Consider the following 20,230-nt stretch of genomic DNA (forward strand, 5'->3'; position numbering starts at 1 on the left):
AGTAGTTGTGGCGCACGGGCTTAGTTGCTCCGTGGCATGTGGGATCTTCCTGGACCAGGGCTCGAACCCGTGTCCCCTGCATTGGCAGGTGGATTCCTAACCACTGTCCCCCCAGGGAAGCCCCATCCCTTACTTCTTGAAATCAGTTTGTTGAACAAGCAGAACTCATGAGCTAGAATCATAACACCTGCTTGATGCTTGAGTTTTGTTTTTGCTGTGTGTGTGTGTGTGTGTGTGTGTGTGTGTGTGTGTGTGTGTGTGTGTGTGTGCGCGCGCGCGCGTGCGCGCGCGCATGCTGTGAGGCTTGCAGGATCTCAGTCCCCTGACCAGGACTGAACCCGGGCCCCAGCAGTGAAAGCACCAAGTCCTAAACACTGGACCGCCAGGGAATTCCCAACACCTGCTTGATCCTGTTCACCCATCTTCCCGGCAAGCATGCTGTTGGGGGGGGGGGGGGGGGGGGGGGCGGAGTCGGGGAGGCTGCCTGCTCTCTGGATGAAGACTCAGGCAGTGCCATGACGTTTGTGATCACGAATAAGTAATAGAAAGGCCATGATAACTTTAAATCTCAATTCGCAATGTAGTAATTAAAATTGCCAAGTCCCAGGTAAACATCCAAACTGAACACCCGTCGGGTGAAATGCCTTTCCTCTTGCTTGCCTTCTGGAGGGAATGTGGTCAGTTCCTCCTTTCTCCCTCACCTCCTCCCGCCTCCCCAGCTGGGGGATTGCAGCAGGGCCTGGAGGGAGCGGGTGGGGGGGGCGGGGGGGAGGCAGAGAGCTCTTACTCAGCGTTGCTGGTTCCTGTCCAGAGAAGGACTTCCTGTGTTCTGGGTCTTGCCCAGGTTCAAGCTGTCTCTCTCCCCACTGCCTCTTCCTCCCCCTCCCTGCCGTGGGTGCTCTGGAGGTTGCCCTGCTCCCCCTCCCATTCCCAGGATGAGGCTGGTTGCCCCCCAGCTCCTGGTTTCTGTAGGTGAGGTGGGGAACGGGACACTAGCAATGCCCTCCAGAGACACCCATTCCCTCTCTCTGGCAGCCTGATCCTTTCACCCCCGAGGCATGAGGCCAATTCCGGAGTATTTCCTTTGGAAGTCTGCATGTACTCCAGCCCCTCCTTTGGTGACAAGGCACCTCACCTGTTGTGTTTTCAGATGGGTCCCTCGGTGCCTTTCACACGGGGCCCAGCACACCACACGCGCGTGCAGAGACGCCCACCTGAGCCCGTGTGCAGAGATGGGGTCCCAGGAGGGCAGAGTCCCTGGGCCATTGGCAGATGTTTGCTGAGCAGAGGCCCGTCGCGTGGCTCGATCCGGGCCTGGTGGAGACGGGCATAAAGCTCTGGGTTTCCTCTCCTAGAGGAGTGGCCCTGGGCACCCTCGCAGGCCTCGGCGTCCTCATCTGTAAGCCGGGCACATCCCGGTTCATATGTCACGGGACGGTGTGGGGTGAACGGAGGGGGCCGGTGAGGGCCGGGCTGGTTCTTACAGCAGTCCCTGTGGAGCCCCACCCCATCTGTCACAGACAGGCCACCACTGTGGGTCTAATTCGGAAACAGCGTTTATTGAGGTGTCCCCACAGGCCGGCCCTGAGTCCCAGCCGCTAGCGCCTCGGGCTCACTCTTCCTTCTCGTCCCCATGGGTGATGATGTAGCACAGGGACTTGTAGTCGATGTTCCCGGCCAGGTCCATAGGCGTCAGGGCGAACATCTGCTCCACCTGGGGAGGCACTGGTGAGACACCGCCCAGCCAGGGCATCCTGGGGGCCGGTGCCCGTGACCCGAGGGAGGCCTAAGACCCTTCGGCCCGCCCCTGGGGCTGTACGCTGCCCCTTAGCATTTTCAGCCGGAGGCTGGGGCAGGAGCGAAGGGTGCCGTGGGTCACAGGGCCCACCCTGGCCACGGGCCCGGCCCCCTCCCCTCCCCTCCCCCTCCGCAGTGTAGGAAACCTCTTCCAGATCCTGAGGTGCACCGCACTCTCACGCCTGGGCCTCTGCACACACAGCTCACCCAGCCTGCACCCTCCTCCTTTTCTGATTCCATGTCCTTCACCCTCCAGATCCCAAGAGAGGTGGCACCTCCCCGGAAAGCTGGGCCCTACGCCCACGAGGGCAGTGGGTCACCGAGACCTCCCCAGGGCCCTGCGGGCTGGGGGCCCTGCGGGCTGGGGGCCCTGCGAAGGGGCCTGGAGGGGTGTCGAAGGAGCCGGAATCTTCACCTCGGCCAGAGAGAACTTGTCCGCCTGGGTCAGGAGAAGCTGCTTGAACCTGGAGGAGGTGGGGAGCAGTGGGGAGGGCCTTGCAGGGGCGGCCGATCCAGGAGGGGAAAATGGGGGCTCCCCTGGCCCAGGTGGCCACCCCCCAAAAGCAGAGCGGGCCCCAAAGTCCAGGTGGCCACCCTCACAAGGCGACCCTCCGCCCTCCCTGCTTCCATCCAACATGGTGCCCCCGGCACTCGCCCTGCTGCTCCCACTTACTCGTCCCTGTTTACCACGCCCTTGCCACTGGGGTCAAACAGGCGGAAGGCGCTCAGGATGGCTTCCTCGGGGTCTGTCCCTGGGAGGCCGAGGGGGTCAGGTAAGCAGCCACACTGCCATCCTCCCGGTCCCACCCAGGAGGAACCCAGGGTGCAGGGGGAGTCCTCCAGGCCCAGAGAAGCGAGAGGGTGTTCCGACAGAAAGCGCCCCTCGGGGCTCAGAGGCGCCAGGAGCGGCTGTCCTTCTGAGATGGGCGAGCCTGGCAGGGAGACTAGGATTGGGGATTTGGGACTGGAATCTGAAGGCATATTTCCCAACCCCGAGACTTGGGGTGATCAGTGCTCATGGGTCTGGAATGCAGAGGTGGCCCCTACAACCTCTGGGCGGGCGAGGGCCAGGTATGGTATGGAAGGGGTCTGGGTGGGATTCAGGCCGGGTCCAGGCAGGGTCCAGGTGGGGTTCAAGCTCGCTGCCTGGCCAGGGGGATCCAGAGCCGCCCCAGGCTCACCGTTGAGCTTCTCTCCAAAGAGTGTGAGGAAGACAGTGAAGTTGATGGGCCCCTTCCCTTCCTGCAGCATGGCATCCAGCTCCTCTTCTGGGACATTCACCTTCCCTGGTGGGGCGGGATGTGAAATGGACACAGGGACCTTGAGTGTCCCCGAGTAGGGCCTGGGCTGCCCCTCCCTCCTTCCCAGGGTAGAAAGTGAGAGGCAGCTGTGGGTGGGGGAGGTGAAGTGGAAGGAAAGTGTGATGGGGGAGGGGGTGTGATGGGGGAGGGGTGTGAGAGGAGGCGGGAGGGTGAGCTGGGAGAAGAATACAGGCCGGGTTGCTGCCTGTTGAGAGCCTGCCCGTCCCCTCTCAGCGGGCTCCCCCCAGCCCAGCAGCTCTGAGCCGGGACCCTGGTGCCAGCAGGGCCGGGCCGGGCGGGAGGTGGATGCCCTCACCTAGCTGCGAGTAGGTCTCTCGAAGGTCCGACTTGCAGATGATGCCGTCACGATTCTGGTCGATGCAGCTGAAGGCCTGTGAGGTGCAGGCTATAGTCTGCAGGTGGGAGCAGTCCCCACCCGGGGGAGGCGGGAGGTAGGGGCATCCTGGGTGGTGGAAGGAGCAAGGACAGGGGCCAGGACCACTGACCTACAGAGAAGAGGGGTGTGCTGGGGGCAGGGTGTCCGGATGGGTCCCAGGTTGTTGGGGGTAGGGCACTCACTTCCTTGAACTCCTGGATCTGGGCTTGCTCAAACATGGAAAAGACGTTGGAAGAGCCTCGCTGGGCCTGCTTGGTGGCCGCAGCCTTGCCCCGGGTCCCCGCCTTCCTGCTGGCCTGCAACACAGTGGGAGCGGAGGGGTCCTCTCCCCAGCTCCCCGAGGACTCCCTGCCACGGACCTCCCCAGAGCATTCCCGGGAGAGCCCGGGTCAGGGTCCTCTTCCTGTCCCTGGAGACCGTCTCTCCGGGCCCAACACAAGCACAGAAGTCACTGGCTTCGCTCCCCCAGCCCAAAGGACAGCACCTGGGGGGCCGCTGGCCTTGAGTCCCCCCCACCTGGCACTCACCATCGTCTCTCTCTGCAGCAGCCTGGTTGCTGCGAGGGGCCCACAGCCCCCTTTATGTCTCAGCCTTATCACCTGGAGCGCACCAAATAAGGACAGGAGGAGAGGATAGGCCCAAACTTGGCAGCCTCTGCCTGGGCTGGGGGAGGACAGGGCCCCCGAGCAGATTCCAGCCACGTTCCTGGCGACCTTCAGGCCCCCCCACCCTGTGACATCCGGGTGTCTACCCACCCTGACAGCACCGGGTGAAACGCCTCCTGAGAGCAGAGTCGCAACTCTCACCACTCTCATGCTGAACGAGGGGCCCCTGTAACCCCACCTGACTGTCCTTCCTGCAGCTCCAGCCCAGAACCCACTCAGGCCAAGAGGACAGCAGTGGTACGGGGGCTGGCCCGGGGCCCCCACTGGGCTTGGGAGGGCAGTTGGTGGTTCTGAGGATGGTCTCTGGCCTGAGACCCCTGGGGATTCCCAGAGGTTTTGCTGAAGATGCTTGGCCCTGGCCTCTGGCCCCTCTGACCAAGGGGCAGAAGCCAGCCCTGAGCTGCCTGTGACCCCAAACAGAGCCTCCACGTGATGCTTTTGGAGCATGGAGCACTGCCTGGACCCCAAGCCTCCCCTGGGATCCCCATGAAAGTGGGTCACGAGCCCTTCTTGCGGGGCTCAACCGCAGAGTGAGGGGCCCAGGCTCCGTCCGCTGTGCCAGAGCAGCAGCCTCGAGGCTCCTTGCAGGCCCGGGGCAGACAGGGGCTGGGGGGCTGGGGACCGCCCAGAGCAGGAGTGGGCTGCTGGCTGCTCCCTGAACCGGGTACAGGAGACGGCCCACTGGGGTGAGGAATGCGGGGAGGCCAGCTGGGAGAGCAGGGTTCTCATCCATCAGCCCCAATGTCCCTTTTGTATAGCAAGTAAGTATTTTATAACACCTCCTTTACTCTCCTGAAATGAAATTCATAGGCTATACAAGCTACCTCCATGGAGAATTGTAAAAAGAAAAAAAAAAAAAACAATACAATGCCCTAAACCATAACATAAAGGACAGCTAGGAAATAATTTATGGTAAAACGAGATCAAATACTGCAGCTGAATGGTGGAACACGAGTACATTACTACTGATAATGAAGTCATCAGATGCTCACACAAACTTCTGATGCATAATTTAGACTCGAGAGAACTAAATTCCACATGAGGCATACCAGGAAACGAGAGAGCATCCCAAGGAGGATGTGAAACTCAAAATCACAATTGGGGTTAAGTTCTGAATAAAACAACACAGTCATTCCAGATTTGCTGGATAGTTTCTCTCATTGAAAAGTGAGTGGAATACACCCTACTATATACAAAATAGATAATCAACAAGGACCTACTGTATGGCACAAGGAACTCTACTCAATGCTCTGTAATAACCTATATGGGAAAAGAATCTGAAAAAGAATGGATATATGTATAACTGAATCACTTTGCTGTACACCTGAAACTAACACAACGTTGTAAATCAACTATAGTCCAATATAAAATAAAAGTTAAATTAAAAAAAGATGATAACATCCAAACACCTGAAAAAAAAGTGCGTGTATGTTAAAATCTTACGAATACGTGTTCATAAGTAACTGGTCTTAGGCCCTAGGCTTGACTAACTTGAAGTAGGCATTTCATTCAGGACCAAATTGGAAAGACCGCAGAAATCATGTGACTTCTTATAATCCTGGCCTCCCACTGCAGTCACTGTCACAACCCAAGTGGCCCCAAGGGATCCCCTGTTGAGACCGACCTGCAGCAGGACCAGTCCCAAGAACCAGCCGTGCCCCTTCCCAGAGCAGCCCCACTCCTTCCCTGACACTCCCTTGGAGCTCTCGGAGACCTCAGAACCACACCCCGCATCCCACAGGCTGGTGGGCAGAGGCCTGGGCAAGTCCAGGACCTCTGACCACACCCCGCCACACCACCCCATTCCTGTTCCTAAGGCCTGGTCTGTCACTCTTCACAATCCCTGGCATAGCTCTGTGGAGAGGATGGCAAACTCCAAAACACGCCTAGGCCTGCAGAGTGTCTGTGTACCTGTGACCACGTCTATATGTTTACTGTCCCACAGTCTTATACACAGAGATCAAAGAATGGTGGACAAGGTCATGTTCTAAACTTTTAATTAAAAAAACCCACACAGTCCCAGGTTGGGCATGGAGAGGTTGGTGTGGTACATGGAGGTCTGGTGAGAAGAAAGAGGCCTGGGTTGTCCCTTGGGGGTGTGCTGAGTGCTGCTGGGGTTTCTGAGTGCCCAGCGCCGTGGGAGCCGAGGACTCGATCCCGGAGATGCTCCCAGGCCTGTCTGTGGGTAGGGGGACTCCTCCTCTTCCTGGGCCCCTCTGGGCAGGGGCTTTGGGGACTCTGTCTCTTGCATCTCCTGTGAGGGTCCATCCCAGAACCAGAAACCACTCAGGGATGGCAGGATGGGAGGGAAAAGGCTGCCATCTCCAGGCCTCGGGGTACCCACAGCCTCCAACATGGAGCTGGTCCCTTTCATTTCCCAGGCCTGGGTGATCTGCAGCTCCCCGGGGCCCCCTGTGGAGCCCAGGTCTAGGTCTGGCCAGGTCATGAGGGCTGCCTCCCTATGTGGGCTGGGTTCCCAGGGAAGCCAGGCCATGGTAGAGTCCAGAGGGCACCCCCTTCCCAGAGCAAGGGCTGAGCCAGGCTGAAAGCTCCAAGAGGCAAGCAGTGCAGAAATGCAACAAAATCCTGAGTTAATAACTCCCTTCTGGGCCCCTGATTGCAGCAAGAAAGGTGAGGTACTTTGGGGGTTCTCCATTCCTGTTCATCTCAGCCCCCAACCCAGTCAGGGCCCTAGGGCTATCCTACCAACTGACCCTGAGAGAAGAGGCCTGCTCAGGGCCTCACCGCAACCCCAGAGAAGCTTTCCCCATCTCCTGGGGTGACAGCGGGGTTGGGAGGCATCCAAGGTCCTTACAAGGAGAAGCCTCTTGACTGGACCAGGTTGGGGGCACCTGTAGGAAGTGTGTCCCCTGGAGCCCAGGTCTAGAAGCGGCCACAGCCTCCTCCTTGCCTTGCAGCCTTTATTCTCACTGGCCCAGCATGCAGGCCTTCTTACAGGCCACCGCGGAGATCAAGGCCGCACCCCGGCCGCTGCCCTCCTCCGACTCGATGAAGGTGATTTCACAGCTGGGCGTCAGCCTGCGCACGCTGGCGTGGAACCGCTCCTTGAAGCTGAGCAGGGGGCAAGCGGGGCTGCGGTTAGTTAACGCGCTTAAGACAGGGCAGGGGGTAAGCCAAGGGGAACCTCCCCCTGAGTCTGTGGGCTTAGGGGAGCGAGGAGATTAAGAATCCTTGGGACCTCGGAGAGCATCCGTTTCGGCCTGCATATCATAGATGGAGACCGATGCCCGGGCTCTGCCCTTAGGAAGCGAATTCACAAGAGGGAGGCTGGACCCGGCGGGGAGGTGCAGACGGCTGAGCGGGCCCACCTGGGGTGCAGCTTGTACACTGAGCCGTCCACGCCCACGGTGATGCGCATCACGTCCTCGCTGCGGCTCTCGCGCATGCGGTTGATGACGCCCGCCAGCCCCGCGGCGCACATGCGCGCGGCGCGGGTGGACACGCTCTCGCAGGCGCGGCGCACCGTGTCGCAGTCGGTGGCCGACGGCCTCAGCCCCAGCGTGCTCAGGATGTTGTAGATCTGCTTGCGGTCGCCCGAGTCACTGCGGGGCGGGGACAGGAGGGCGTCGCGGGAGGGTCGCTTGGTCCCGGACCAGCCCGATCCCCACAGCGGCGGCTTCTTCTCCTCCCCCTGGCCACCTCTCCCAGGCAAAGCGCTTTTGGGGCTCGGGCTTCCGAGCGGAGCGGGTCTGACTCCGCCAGGGACCAGCAGTAATCTGGTCATTACTCCTCTCTCTAAACCCAGGGTTTCCGCCCTAACGTGGGTGACACTGCCGCGCCTCGGGGCTGTTGCGTGGATGAAGTGAGACGAGGTCCACAGCGGGTAGGAAGCACAGAGAGGACGCCTGGTCTCCGTCAGCTGCCCGACGCCGGGTTCCCCTGGGGGCTGAAGGCTACTACTGCCCGGGTTGCCCCACCCCGGAACCTTACCAGGTCCTGGGCTCCTGCCCACTGACCTCACCAGGGCCCCGCCCCTGCGCTCTGAGCCCCGCCCGGGCCCCGCCCCCCCGCCCCCCGTGGGTCTGGGTGCAGGACCCACCCCGCGCACGCCACCCCTGTCCCCCACCCTTCGCCCCCGCGCGCCCGCGCACCTCTCCACCTGCGACACGAAGCGTGTCTCGAAGGCGCCGCGCGTGCGCAGCTTCTCTGAGGCCTCCCCGTGGAAGAGCAGGTTCTCGTCCACAAGCTTCAGCAGCACGAGCCGCACCAGCTCGCCCATGTACTTGCCGCCGATAAGCTTCTCGTACCTGGACAGAGAGCAGCCGGGTCACCCCCAGGAGGGAGGTCCCCACCAGCAGGCAGAGGCCAGCCACCACCCCCAGTCACGGCCACGAGGAGGCCATGTGGGACGCTGTGACCACCCCCCGCCTTGGCAAAACCGGGTTCATGCCCGTTCCCACATTTATCAACAGGGGCTTTGGGGCCTTGGGAGAACGCTCTACTGTGGGGCCTCGGTTCAGTCCCTCTGAGGCCATCCTCAGGGAGGACCCTGCGCTGAGCCCACTTGGGTTTTCCCACAGCTGTGGAACGAGTGCTGTTCTCATCACCCAGTGTCAGTTGGGGGAGCTCAGGCTTAGAGCGGCTAGTGACCAGCCTTGGGCCGGCCTCTGCTCACTTGCTAGGGCTCCTAGGCCCCTGCGCTCCTGGAATCCACGGAGTTGGCCCGGTGGCACTCGAGTCTGTAAACCTCCATATTTTCATCTTGTAGCACATTGAATACTACCGACCTAGCAGAGGTTTATGAGAGCCCGAGAGGAAGCTCATGAAAGCATTAGCACGTGCCTGGCGCGCCGCAGAAGGCGGCTGATAAAGGAGAGCCCTGACTCAGGACAAGCTCTGTGAGGGCTGGCTCTCCAGCTGTCCGCGAACCCGCAGCATACCCCCAAATACTATGATTCATTCTGTGAATGTGTTCAGAGCTGTACTTTGGGGAACTCTGGGCTAAACCCAGTTAACGTTGCTGGGGGGCGTCTCAGAGCCTTCCTGTGCCAGGGGTCACCTGTCGGAAGCCGGGAGGTTCCTGCTCATCTATCCACAGACCCTCTTTTTTTTTTTTTTTGGAGTCTTAGTTTGGCCACACTGCGCGGCATGTGGGATACGACCAGGGATGGAACCCACGCCCCCTGCAGTAGAAGCGCAGAGTCTTAACCACTGGGCCGCAAGGGAAGTCCCCATAGACCCTCTTTTTAAAGACTAATCCTTGGCATCTCTCACTGTTCCCAGTTCACAGAGGGGCACACGCATACGAGCTGAAGGAAGAGAAGAGCCAGCTTACGAAGGGATTGTCAGTTTGCTTTTCCCCAGAGCTGTTTAAAAACAAGCCCATTATCTGCGGGCCGGCCCCATCTGCCGCCAGAGCGGGGCGGGGCCGTCGTGTGGGGAGGGGGAGGGGCGGTCCTTACAGCTGCTGGCCGGGGTTCAGGGAGTTCTCGTCCACCACACGGTCGTACTCCAGCAGGAACTCGTCCAGCTCGCCCGAGTCCCCGAAGGCACCCCACTCGGTGTTGACACACATGCGGCCCTCGTCCCCTTCCACCAGCTCCACGTTCTGCATCTCCTCCATGTAGCAGGCGTTGCAGCCCGTGCCTGCGAGAAGCCACAGCGTCAGGCCGCACCTGGCGCTGCGCTTCCTGGGATGCCCGCTCTGCTGGGTGCATCCCCCCCGGCAGGAAGCCCCGTGTGGCCCTGTCTTCCCAGCTTCCTTGAGCCCTCCACCCCCAGCACTTCCTACATCCCCTGGAGCAAAGGAAACCAGCTCTCCCAAGAGCTGGAAGACCTGGGTTTGCTGTATGACCTCAGGTAGATAAGCCCAACTCCCTGGGCGGTTCCTCTTCCCCAAGAGGGGTTGGTAACACCTACTCCTATTACCTAGGTAGTTGAGAGAAATGAGGGAAAGAACATGTGTCAGAGTGCTTTGCCAATTAGAGATGGGTATGGGATGTTATGATTTTGTCTTATCTATGCACCACCCTTGTGTTCTGGCACTGTCTAAGCATGTGTTTGAGCTCCTCTGTACCAGGCTCTGTTGTGGGGAGGAGGCGGGCACCCAGAGGTGAGTGTGTCACAGCGTGGGCCCTGGGAGCAGCACACGGGCCATTGCAGGCGGGCCTGGCTAAGGAATTTGTAATTTGCAGGGTCCCATGCAAAGTGAAAACATGGGGTCCTTTGTTCATAAACTGAGAGTTTCAAAATGGTGACAGCAGAGCTTCAATCTGAACGTGACTGCATACCCCTCAAGCCATCAGGGACAGCAACTCAGTCATGCCAACCTCACACCAGCAGTGGAGCTGCCTGGAATTCAGGCCCAGTGATGCCAGGCCTTCCAAGTTTTTGTGGGGAAAAAACAGAAATCCAGACTTTGATATGGTTTCTCCCAATGTTTAGTGCTTGGTGATTATCATAAACATGTTTCTAAGCACATCAGGGCAGATGTGACCACGCGCCACTCTGCCATCTCTGCTCCAGATGGGGCGAGCCCGAGGCAAGCGGCTGTAGAGCCCAGGTGGTGGTGTCTTGGGGAACCGGAGAGAGCCAGGGGAGCACTGCCAGGGCCCCTGGAGCTCCTGTTTAGGTGTGGACTTAAAGAACTTTCCTATCAAACTCTTAGAGGAAAACATAGGCAGAACACTCTATGACATAAATCACAGCAAGATCCTTTTTGACCCACCTCCTAGAGAAATGGAAATAAAAACAAAATAAACAAATGGGACCTAATGAAACTTAAAGGCTTTTGCACAGAAAAGGAAACTATAAACAAAACCAAAAGACAACCCTCAGAATGGGAGAAAATATTTGCAAACGAAGCAACTGACAAAGGATTAATCTCCAAAATTTACAAGCAGCTCATGCAGCTCAATATCAGAAAAACAAACAACCCAATCCAGAAATGGGCAGAAGACCTAAACAGACATTTCTCCAAAGAAGATATACAGATTGCCAACAAACACATGAAAGGATGCTCAACATCATTAATCATTAGAGAAATGCAAATCATAACTACAATGAGTTATCATCTCACACCAGTCAGAATGGCCATCATCAAAAAATCTAGAAACAATAAATGCTGGAGAGGGTGTGGAGAAAAGGGAACACGCTTGCACTGCTAGTGGAAATGTGAATTGATACAGCCACTATGGAGAACAGTATGGAGGTTCCTTAAAAAACTAAAAATAGAACTACCATACGACCCAGCAATCCCACTACTGGGCATATACCCTGAGAAAACCATAATTCAAAAAGAGTCATGTACCAAAATGTTCATCGCAGCTCTATTTACAATAGCCAGGACATGGAAGCAACCTAAACGTCCATCAACAGATGAATGGATAAAGATGTGGCACATATATACAATGGAATATTAGCCATAAAAAGAAACGAAATTGAGTTATTTGTAGTGAGGTGGATGGACCTAGAGTCTGTCATACAGAGTGAAGTAAGTCAGAAAGAGAAAAACAAATACTGTATGCTAACACATATATATGGAATCTAAGAAAAAATGTCATGAAGAACCTAGGGGCAAGATGGGAGTAAAGACAGACTTACTAGAGAACGGACTCGAGGATATGGGGAGGGGGAAGGGTAAGCTGGGACGAAGTGAGAGAGTGTCATGGACATATATACACTACCAAACATAAAATAGATAGCTAGTGGGAAGCAGCCGCATAGCACAGGGAGATCCGCTCGGGTGCTTTGTGACCACCTAGAGGTGTGGGATAGGGAGGGGGGGAGGGAGATGCAAGAGGGAGGGAATATGGGGATATATGTATACGTATAGCTGATTCACTTTGTTATAAAGCAGAAACTAACACACCATTGTAAAGCAATTACACTCCAATGAAGATGTTAAAAAAAAAAAAAAAAAGAACTTCCCATCCAAAAGGTGAGAATGGAAGGAGGAGATGTGAGAAACTAGAGGAGAGGCAGAGAGCAGGTCGCCGGCCCCTTAGGACATGTGCATGCAATTGGAGATGGGTCCTAAGAACACAGAAACCCTCAGGGCTGGCCCTGAAGAGGCCGTGGAAGCAAACACATTTAATGCTGACTTTCTGGGAACCAGGGAAATACCCACTCGCCTGTGTGTCCAGTAAACACTCCTCAGTAAACACTCATTGTAAGGCCTTGGGAACTTCTGGGAAAGGCCCTTGGTTGGTGGGAAAGGGCCACTGGGGCCAGTGCTGCCTCCTTTCCTGGTACCTGCCTCCACTTCGGGCAGGGCAGATGGCTGCCCCGGGGTGTGGTAAGACTGTCCAGGGAGGGATGACACCACTCTGGTTTCTCCTCTTCCACTTGGACAAATCTGTACAGGTCGGTCAACTTATCAGATAAGGTGATTTAATTAAATCCTGATGGGCCAGGTGGACGTGAGCTGGTACACCATCTGAGGCAGTGACTTGTGAGTGTTGAAATGCTTCCTACCAATAAACAGCACCTGTTTATTGGTACACCCAGTACCAATGTACATTGGTGTATTGTCTTCCGGGACACCCCTGCTGCTCCCTAAGACCCTGGGCTCCAGCACCTCTGGGGTCCATGACTGGCGCAGAGGCCGTGTGCAGCCTGCTGAAGACGGGAAGCCTCGGCCCCGTCTTTGGTGGTGGCCAAGGCCCCTGGGTCAGGCAGGGGGCGCATCCTTACCCACAATCATGCCAACCTCACACCGGCGGTCTTCATAGTAGCAGGAGATCATCGTGGCCACAGTGTCGTTCACCATCGCCACCACGTCCATCTCAAAGTCCTGCCAAGAGGCATAGAGGCAGTGGTGATGGGGCTGGGGGGGTTCTCAGCCTGCTCCAGGCCAGTCCAGCCAGGCGCAGAAGGCAGAGACCCCTTCCTGGGGGGATGCCCAGAAAGCCCTCCCTGGCTTCCCCGCAGGAGGGGAGGGGGAGGGGGCCCAGGGTAGGGGCAGCTGCAGATGCTACTCACCCCTCTCCGTTTGATGGCATCTCGCAGGAGCCCCACGATGTTGTTCCCTTCTGCTCCTGAGGCCTTGAAGCCCTTGGTCCAGTTGAGAAGGATGCCCTGGGGGGAGAGGGGGGCCTCGGTGGCTGCTGGATGCTGGGGGCAGGCGTGAAGGGACGGGAGCTAACTCGGACCACAGGAATGTGTACCCACTTTATAATTAACCTTTCTTTTAAATTAATTTATTCATTTTTATTTATTTATCCGGCTGCGCCAGGTCTTGGTGGCAGCATGTGGAATCTTCGTTGCGGCATGCGGGATCCTTAGCTGCGGCATGCGAACTCTTAGTTGTGGCATGTGGGATCTAGTTCCCTGACCAGGGATTGAACCCGGGCCCCCTGCATTGGGAGCGCAGAGTCTTAGCCACTGGACCACCAGGGAAGTCCCTGTGCACCCACTTTAAAGCTGAGGAAACTGAGGCTCAAAGCAGCCGTATAAGTTCAAGAAGTGTTGGAGGTAATTTTCTACCAATATCTCATATTTCTGCAGGGCTGAGTCCCAGCCAATTTAAGAATGCTTGTGTAGTTAAGCCCAGGGTCATCATCCCAGAGTGAGGATGAGGTCCAGAGGGGTGCAGCCAGTAGAAGATCGGGGTTCCTCTCCTGTGTGCACCCTCTGCGTGTGAAGGTCCCACCTGGCCCTCAGTGCCCAGCAGGGACTGGGGCTTGGAAAAGCAATATGAGACGTTGCTCCTGCTACTGCTTCTGCCAGGAGTACTGACCTGGCTTTCTCTCTGACCCAGAGGTCCTGTGTGTTATGTATAACTGTGCGTATGTTTGGATAATTTACACACACATGTATATATGTATGTATAATCAATGTGTGTGGGTGTGTATGTATCGTTGACCTGTGAATGTGTATATATGTATGATTGACATGTGCATATATGCATGCATGTATACTTGACGTGTAAATATGCATGTGTAATTTACACGTTTATATGCATGTATACTTGATATGTATAATTTACATGTATGTATGTATGTATGATTGGCATGTGTAGATATATATGAATATATAACTGGCCCATGTATATATATGTATGTATAATTTATGTATGCATAAAAATATGCATGTACAATTTATGTGTTTATATGTACGTATAATCGACATGAGTGCATGCATGTGTATAATTTAAATATGTGCAGTGCATACATTTATGTGTACAATTCACATGTATAATTTATGTGCACATATATGTATAATTTACACATGTCTATGTGAGCATGTATAACTGGTGTGTGGTGTGTGTGTGTGTGTAATTTACATGTACGTATGTGTGTGCGTGTAACTGTGACAGCCTAACTTGCCAGCTGGAAGGCAGGGTAGACCCTCAGCCCCGGCACACTGCCACCTCTGCCACAGGCAGCGGTACAGCATAGAGGTGACACACAGGTGTGCTGGAGCCTGTTTGCCTGAGTTTGAGCCGCAGCACCGCCACTTCCCACCATGGGCAAGTTGCTACACCTCAGTTTCCTAACCTGTAATGGGGGAGATACGCACGCCTCATAGGGTTGTGGGAGGCAAATAGTAAGAATCAGCTAATACGATCATTTCCCAGAGTCTCACGAGAGGTAAGTGATGGAGCCAGTTTGAATCCAAGGCTCTTTCCCAACAATGGGAGCTGCATTTGAAGGCAGCACAGGGCAGAGTTCATGGGTGCCTTTCTCCGGGGTGTCTGTCCGTCCATCCGTCCACCTCCCCCCACCCACTCTACACCTGGTCCCACCTTGTCGATGTCTTCGTGCCTCACAGGAAAGGAGAAGGTGAAGCCCAAGGGTAGCTTCTTGTGCTTCATCTGATGCTTGTCCAGGAAGTCGGAGATGCACTCAGAGATGTAGTCAAAGAGCTGCGGGACGCACACCGAGGAGGCCATCAGCGGCAGGGGCGAGCCTCCTGCCGAGGCGCTCCTCAGCCCGTGCTGAGCCACAGGGCCCCAGGAGAGCGTGGCCTCCGCACTGCTTGTCGGGACTCAGGCCCTGAGCCCCGCCCCATGCCACAGTCCCGCTGACAGCAGCCCTCGGGACAGGGCAATGCCAGGACGAAGGGGTTGGTCCCTAGCCCAGCTGTGCTCTGTTAGCCTGGCCCTCCCAGCTGGACCCAGTGGAGTCCAGTCTCAGGCTTTGGACAGAGGCACATCCCTGGCGATAACTACGATTTCTGACTCCAGCATAGAGTGTTCTTTGTTGCCTCCAAGTGTTCTGGCCACCCCAGCCCTGGGCCTGCGAGGACCAGCTGCCACCCCATTCACAAAGGCCTATCCACAGAGCTGGGCATTACAGAGTGCCCTGCTGATTGACCGAGCTCCCTGGTGGCACCAGCGTTGCTCCACGCCCAGACCCACGGCATGTGGCGCTGCGGCAAGGACCAGGCGGCCGCTGGCCTCCTACCTTGAAGCCCTGCCCCTCGCGGGGATTGGCTCTGGCTGCTCCCCACCTCCGCCCAGGGCTCATCCTACTTCTGTGGTCCTTCCCGAGTCCTCCCCGTGGTCAGATATTAGCATTGCAGTCATGCCACTTGGCATCCATGCCCATGGAGGGTGAGGGCGACACGTGGGGTGGAGATAGAACGATGGGCTGCGAGCCTGTTGGACCAGCGTGCTCTCTTGGCTGCCCTGCCTTGTTCCAGATCCTTCTGGGAAATTGGGCAGGGGTGCGACCTTCTGGGGCCGCACCCAGTGGCCGTCCACCTAAGCCTCTCAGCTCCCTCCTCCTCCTGCAGCAGGGTCCCCTGAGGCTGGGCCCACAGCTCTGCCCGCCCCTGGTAGACAGGTGGGCCCTCCCACCAGGACTAGCCATGCTCCGAGATCCTGGGTGGTCCTGACCGAGGTCCCTGGCCCCCCAAGCCCTAGCCCGAGCTGCTCACCATCTCAGCAGTGCCCGTCATGGCGTCCTCGGGGATGGAGTACATCTGGTGCTTGGTTTTCACACTCCACTGTCCCTCCTCCCCTTCCCCCACCTTCACAAGCATCACCCTGAAGTTGGTGCCGCCCAGGTCCAGGGAGAGGAAATCCCCGACTTCTGCAGCCACAGAGAGAAGCACATCAGTCTCATGGGCACCGCCGGGCAGGAGCCCCCAAACTGGGAGAGGAGGAGGGGAAGGCATGGTGGGGGGACCAGAAGAGCTGGACGAGGGGCCCCCGAAGCCAGACATCTGGGGGACCCCAGGATAAACTGTGGAAAGGGCAAAGGTGAACTGGGGAAGGCAGCAGGAATCCCTTGTCTTGGGTTGAAGCTGCCCCCAGCCCAGGGCCCACCTGAAGACCTAGGAAAATGGCCCAGACTCAGGATTGGGCTGGGAGTCCCCCAGATGACTGCGGGAAACCAGTTTCTCATTGTGAGATGAAGAGAGCCACTTTCCTGGGGCCAGAGTGAGCCTGAAGGCCCCAGGGCTGGGCCAGCGGCGCAGAGGGTGAGACCTGGCTGGTGTCTGGGGCACAGCATTTTGGGGAGCTGACTCGGGGCTGCTGGGGACAGTCAGGGCTGTTAGGAAGGGCCTGGGGCACTTCTCCCTGCTGGGGCCAGGGGAGAGCTGCCTCTGGATGAGGACCTGATGGTTCCCATGTGAGTCCCATCCCTGCCCCACCCTGGACCGCGGTACCTGAGCCTTCCGGGGTTGAGCGCACGTAGGTGGGCAGCATCTTCACACTGGCCTCCTTGTGTGTCTCCAGCCTCAGGCCTCGGTCCATCTCCTTCTGCATCCGCCTCATCACCTTCTTCAAGTCCTCGTCCTGCAGCTGGAACTCCGCCAGGATCTGTTCCACCTGCACAGGGAGGGAGATGGGGAACAGCTGGGTGGACGAGGGGCTGTGCAGTACGGGGAAGGGGGACCACAGAGTGTGTGTTTCCCACACACACCGACGGTGTCCTTTTGCCCCCTGACCCTGGGCCCAGGATGGCCCATCATTTCAAACTACCACAGTTACAACCAGTTGAAAAATTAAGACAGCACAGTTCCAACGCCAGCTTCCAAACAAATGCAGCTTGGGGCGTGTTGGGGGGTGAGGGGCAGAGGGCAGACATGGCACCTTCCTTTGTACCCCTGATCCAGGCCAGGGGAGGAGGGAGGCGCTAACCAGGAGAGTGAGTGAGACAGGGGCTGGAGGAGCCCGCCTGGAGGGCGATGGGCAGCTGGCGTTACTGTCTAAAAGATCCGATCATTATACCTCTAGGAATCTATGCTAAGGGAGTTAGTGGGCCAGTGCGTACACATGTCCGTAAGTGATGGTCAAGACACACTACTTAGAGGTGAAAGTTAGTTAGAGGTGTCTGGTGGACTAAAGCATGGCAGTCCATAGCCTGGAAGGCGCTGAGGCCCTCAGAGGGAGGAGAGGTCCCTATACATTGACAGGAGGGAGGCTGGTACACAAAGCTCAGATTCAATTCCGCCATTCCCGTGAGTGTGGACGGCCTGGGTTGGGTTCTCCTCCCGCTTGCTCATCCCTTCATGGTGGCATGACACTGGGCTTAAACACCGTGCCCATGCCCACTAGTCCCCCGGAAGCAGGGACCCTGCTCTGACCTTGCGTGTGGACCGTGGTGTGGCTGCCCTTTCCCCTTTGCACAACAGCACGTGTTCATGGAGACAAGACCACTTTGATTCCCTACATATTTGGACCAACAAGGAAAGGGAGGCTGCTCGAATAAAAGCCGTGGGTCCACTCTTCAAAAAACTCCTACTCTCTCGCTGGTAGTTTTCCATGTAAGCTCGGGGGGTGGAGATGCTCTGAATTCCAATCAGGAGACAACACGGCTGCTTGCCCCTTCTTCCTCGGTTTTTAGAGCCCACATTTTGTTGGGGGCCTGGGGAGCTATCACGTCAAAGGAAGACAGCCCCTTCCTAGGCCCAGGGGACAGCCCGTGACTGGGCTAAGCCCAGCCCAGCTATCTTATCCCCTTTTGCTGGTGACTTGGTTTAGAGATGGGCATGTGGCCCAGTTCTGGCCAGTGTCAGGTGAAGGGAAGCCTGATTTTAGCAGGAGGGGGGCCTTCGCCTCTAACTTTGTGAACATAGCTGTATGAGGGTGTGTTGACTGGCACTGCAGCAGCTATCCTGAACCACGAGGAGACAAGGCTGAAGAGAAAAGGCTGTTAGCATATTATAGATGGCAGAGAAGAGAGACAGAGTGAGCCCAGCCCTGATGACATCACTGATGTGCTGAGCCAACCCTGGACCCACCCACCTCCAAGTGCCGGTTGTGGGAATAGATACTAATCACTTAAGGCCACAGTCAGTCAGGTCTTTAGTTTCCTGCAGCCCAAAGCATTCCTAATGCATACAGATCCTTACTTAGGAGTGAATTCTCTTACCAAGACCTCACACTTAGAATTTAAACCCAGGGAAGGTCACAAAGGGATGGGGCTGACAAAGTCTACGACAAGACACACAGAGTCAAACACCAGTATTTGCTAAGCCATTCTGCAGCTCTGGGGTGAGCTACATCCCCAGATGGGGTGAGGGTGCAGCCCACCCCAAGGCCGTCCTGGCAGGACATACCCCCAGAGAGGCCCTCACGCTCTGTGAAACAATCCAGGCTGTCCTCAGAGGCCCATGCCTACAGCCTGGCCTCGTCTCTGTTTCTTTCACACACTTTCAAGTAAAAGGCGCCAGGAAGGAACATTAACATTAACATTTGCTGAATCCTTCCAATACGCCAGGCTCTGAGGTGAGTGCACTACACAAGCTGCCTTTCTTTCATCCTTGACACAGCTCGGGGGCGGGGCTGGCATCCGCTCATCTTCTAGATGCAGCCACTTGCAGCCAGCACACAGAGTGAGGCCAGCACCCAAAGCCACGCACTCAAGGGCCGCTGTCAGAAGTCCTCAAGAGGCTGCCCGGCATCTCTCCCAAAACAGAACTGTAAGACATCACGGCTCTTAACAAAAGCGATGCTGATCCTGCAGAGGTCCAGCCCGCAGGCCCCGCTGGGCTCCATCCCCTCCCTCTCTGTCATGGCAGCCCAGCCAGTGGCCTTGAGCCTGGACTCATGAGGGGCTGTGACCCAATGGCTTCACCCTCTGTGTCCAGGCCCATGTGGGCAGAGTTTGGGAAGGGTGCTGGAAGGTTCCATGGCTGCAGTCCAACACTCCAGGCGGCCACAGGCTCACACGGGCCTCCAGAAACCCTCCCCTGAGGCAGTGGGGAGCGTCCTCCATGGTGGGTGTGAGCCCCTTTCTCGGGTGCATTGGGGCCTGCAGACACCACAGTTAGCCTGCAACCCTGAGAGGAGGCACTCCGACCTCACCCCCAAGGCTGCATGTCTAGGCGGACGCCAGTTGGGTTCAAGTCACGGGGCAGAGGCCTGCCTCACAGACCCCGTGGAAACATCCCCAGAAGCAGGCACTGTGCACCAGGCCCCGCTTGGGGCATCCCCAGTTCTCCCTTACGCTTAATCCCCCTAGAACCCAAGTATTTTATTATCTCCACTTCCTTTCCAAGGCCACAGATCTAGACGGCTCAGAGCTGGCTTTGAACCCAGGTGCTGGCTCTGAGCCCACCTCCCCTCCCTACCCCGCTGGGCTGCCCAGCCCTTCCCTGACCGCAGGCTGGGTGTCCGTGCAAGCTGGCTTAAAGGTCTTGCCGAGCAGCCTAGGAACCCCAAGAAGCCACCTGTCCCCCCCAGGTCACAGAAGAACAAAGCACAGACAGAGCCTGTCCCCCCAGCCCTGCCCCCACAGCTGCACCCCTGCCTGCTCACCAGGAGGTCACAGGACACAGCATCAGGGCTCACGGCTGCACCCAAACATGGTGGGAGGGGGTCTCCTCCCTGAGCAACTCTCTTACTCTCCAGGCAGGGCCATTGCCACCATCTGACAGTGCCACAGCCCCCCAGGGCTCCGGCTTCTGGTGCCCTGGCCCAGGGTTTTGCAGGAGAAGAGCCAGACTGCCCAGTGCCCTCTGGCTCTCCGGGGTCCTCCCATCCTGGCTCTCCTGGGATTCTCCAGGAGAGTCTGAAGCTGGTGGGTTGGGGACACACTTCCCCAGGAGTATGCGGCAACTGGCCCAGGGTCACCCACTGTGTGTACACAGCCATCCCATGGCTGCAGCTGGACCCACGCAGGGCTCATACTGCCCTCCAGGACACTGGGATG

The 20,230-nt window shown here is 57.3% G+C and overlaps 2 protein-coding genes across 7 annotated transcripts in view; both read right to left on the reverse strand.

The window, feature by feature from the left end:
- Positions 1–1,540: 1,540 nt before the first annotated feature.
- On the reverse strand, positions 1,541–5,438 carry MYL7 (myosin light chain 7). The gene is made up of 6 exons (XM_027124022.1): positions 3,678–5,438; positions 3,415–3,490; positions 2,979–3,083; positions 2,471–2,549; positions 2,213–2,261; positions 1,541–1,714 (listed from the first exon to the last, which is right to left on the reverse strand). The coding sequence occupies exons 1-6, from the start codon at positions 3,711–3,713 to the stop codon at positions 1,613–1,615; spliced, it is 447 nt and encodes a 148-aa protein (XP_026979823.1). The 5' UTR covers positions 3,714–5,438; the 3' UTR covers positions 1,541–1,612.
- A 702-nt stretch (positions 5,439–6,140) lies between these two features.
- The window catches only part of GCK (glucokinase), a 48,760-nt gene continuing 34,670 nt past the window's right edge, over positions 6,141–20,230 (reverse strand). For 2 of the 6 annotated variants that reach the window (XM_027124017.1, XM_027124015.1), the window contains exons 2-10: positions 16,740–16,902; positions 16,005–16,312; positions 14,869–14,988; positions 13,104–13,199; positions 12,816–12,915; positions 9,584–9,767; positions 8,273–8,428; positions 7,490–7,723; positions 6,141–7,232 (exon numbers count right to left, since the gene is read on the reverse strand). In XM_027124017.1, coding sequence (XP_026979818.1) covers positions 7,088–7,232; positions 7,490–7,723; positions 8,273–8,428; positions 9,584–9,767; positions 12,816–12,915; positions 13,104–13,199; positions 14,869–14,988; positions 16,005–16,312; positions 16,740–16,902 — 1,506 coding nt within the window. In that variant the 3' untranslated portion in view covers positions 6,141–7,087. Of the gene's footprint in view, positions 7,233–7,489; positions 7,724–8,272; positions 8,429–9,583; positions 9,768–12,815; positions 12,916–13,103; positions 13,200–14,868; positions 14,989–16,004; positions 16,313–16,739; positions 16,903–20,230 lie in introns of those variants that run through there. The other 4 variants (XM_027124016.1, XM_027124019.1, XM_027124018.1 and 1 more) reach the window with 4 other exon arrangements.

The sequence above is a fragment of the Aethalodelphis obliquidens genome, unplaced genomic scaffold (assembly GCF_003676395.1).
Source record: "Aethalodelphis obliquidens isolate GAN/ISIS:26980383/991018 unplaced genomic scaffold, ASM367639v1 scaffold27, whole genome shotgun sequence".
Lineage (NCBI taxonomy): Eukaryota > Metazoa > Chordata > Mammalia > Artiodactyla > Delphinidae > Aethalodelphis > Aethalodelphis obliquidens.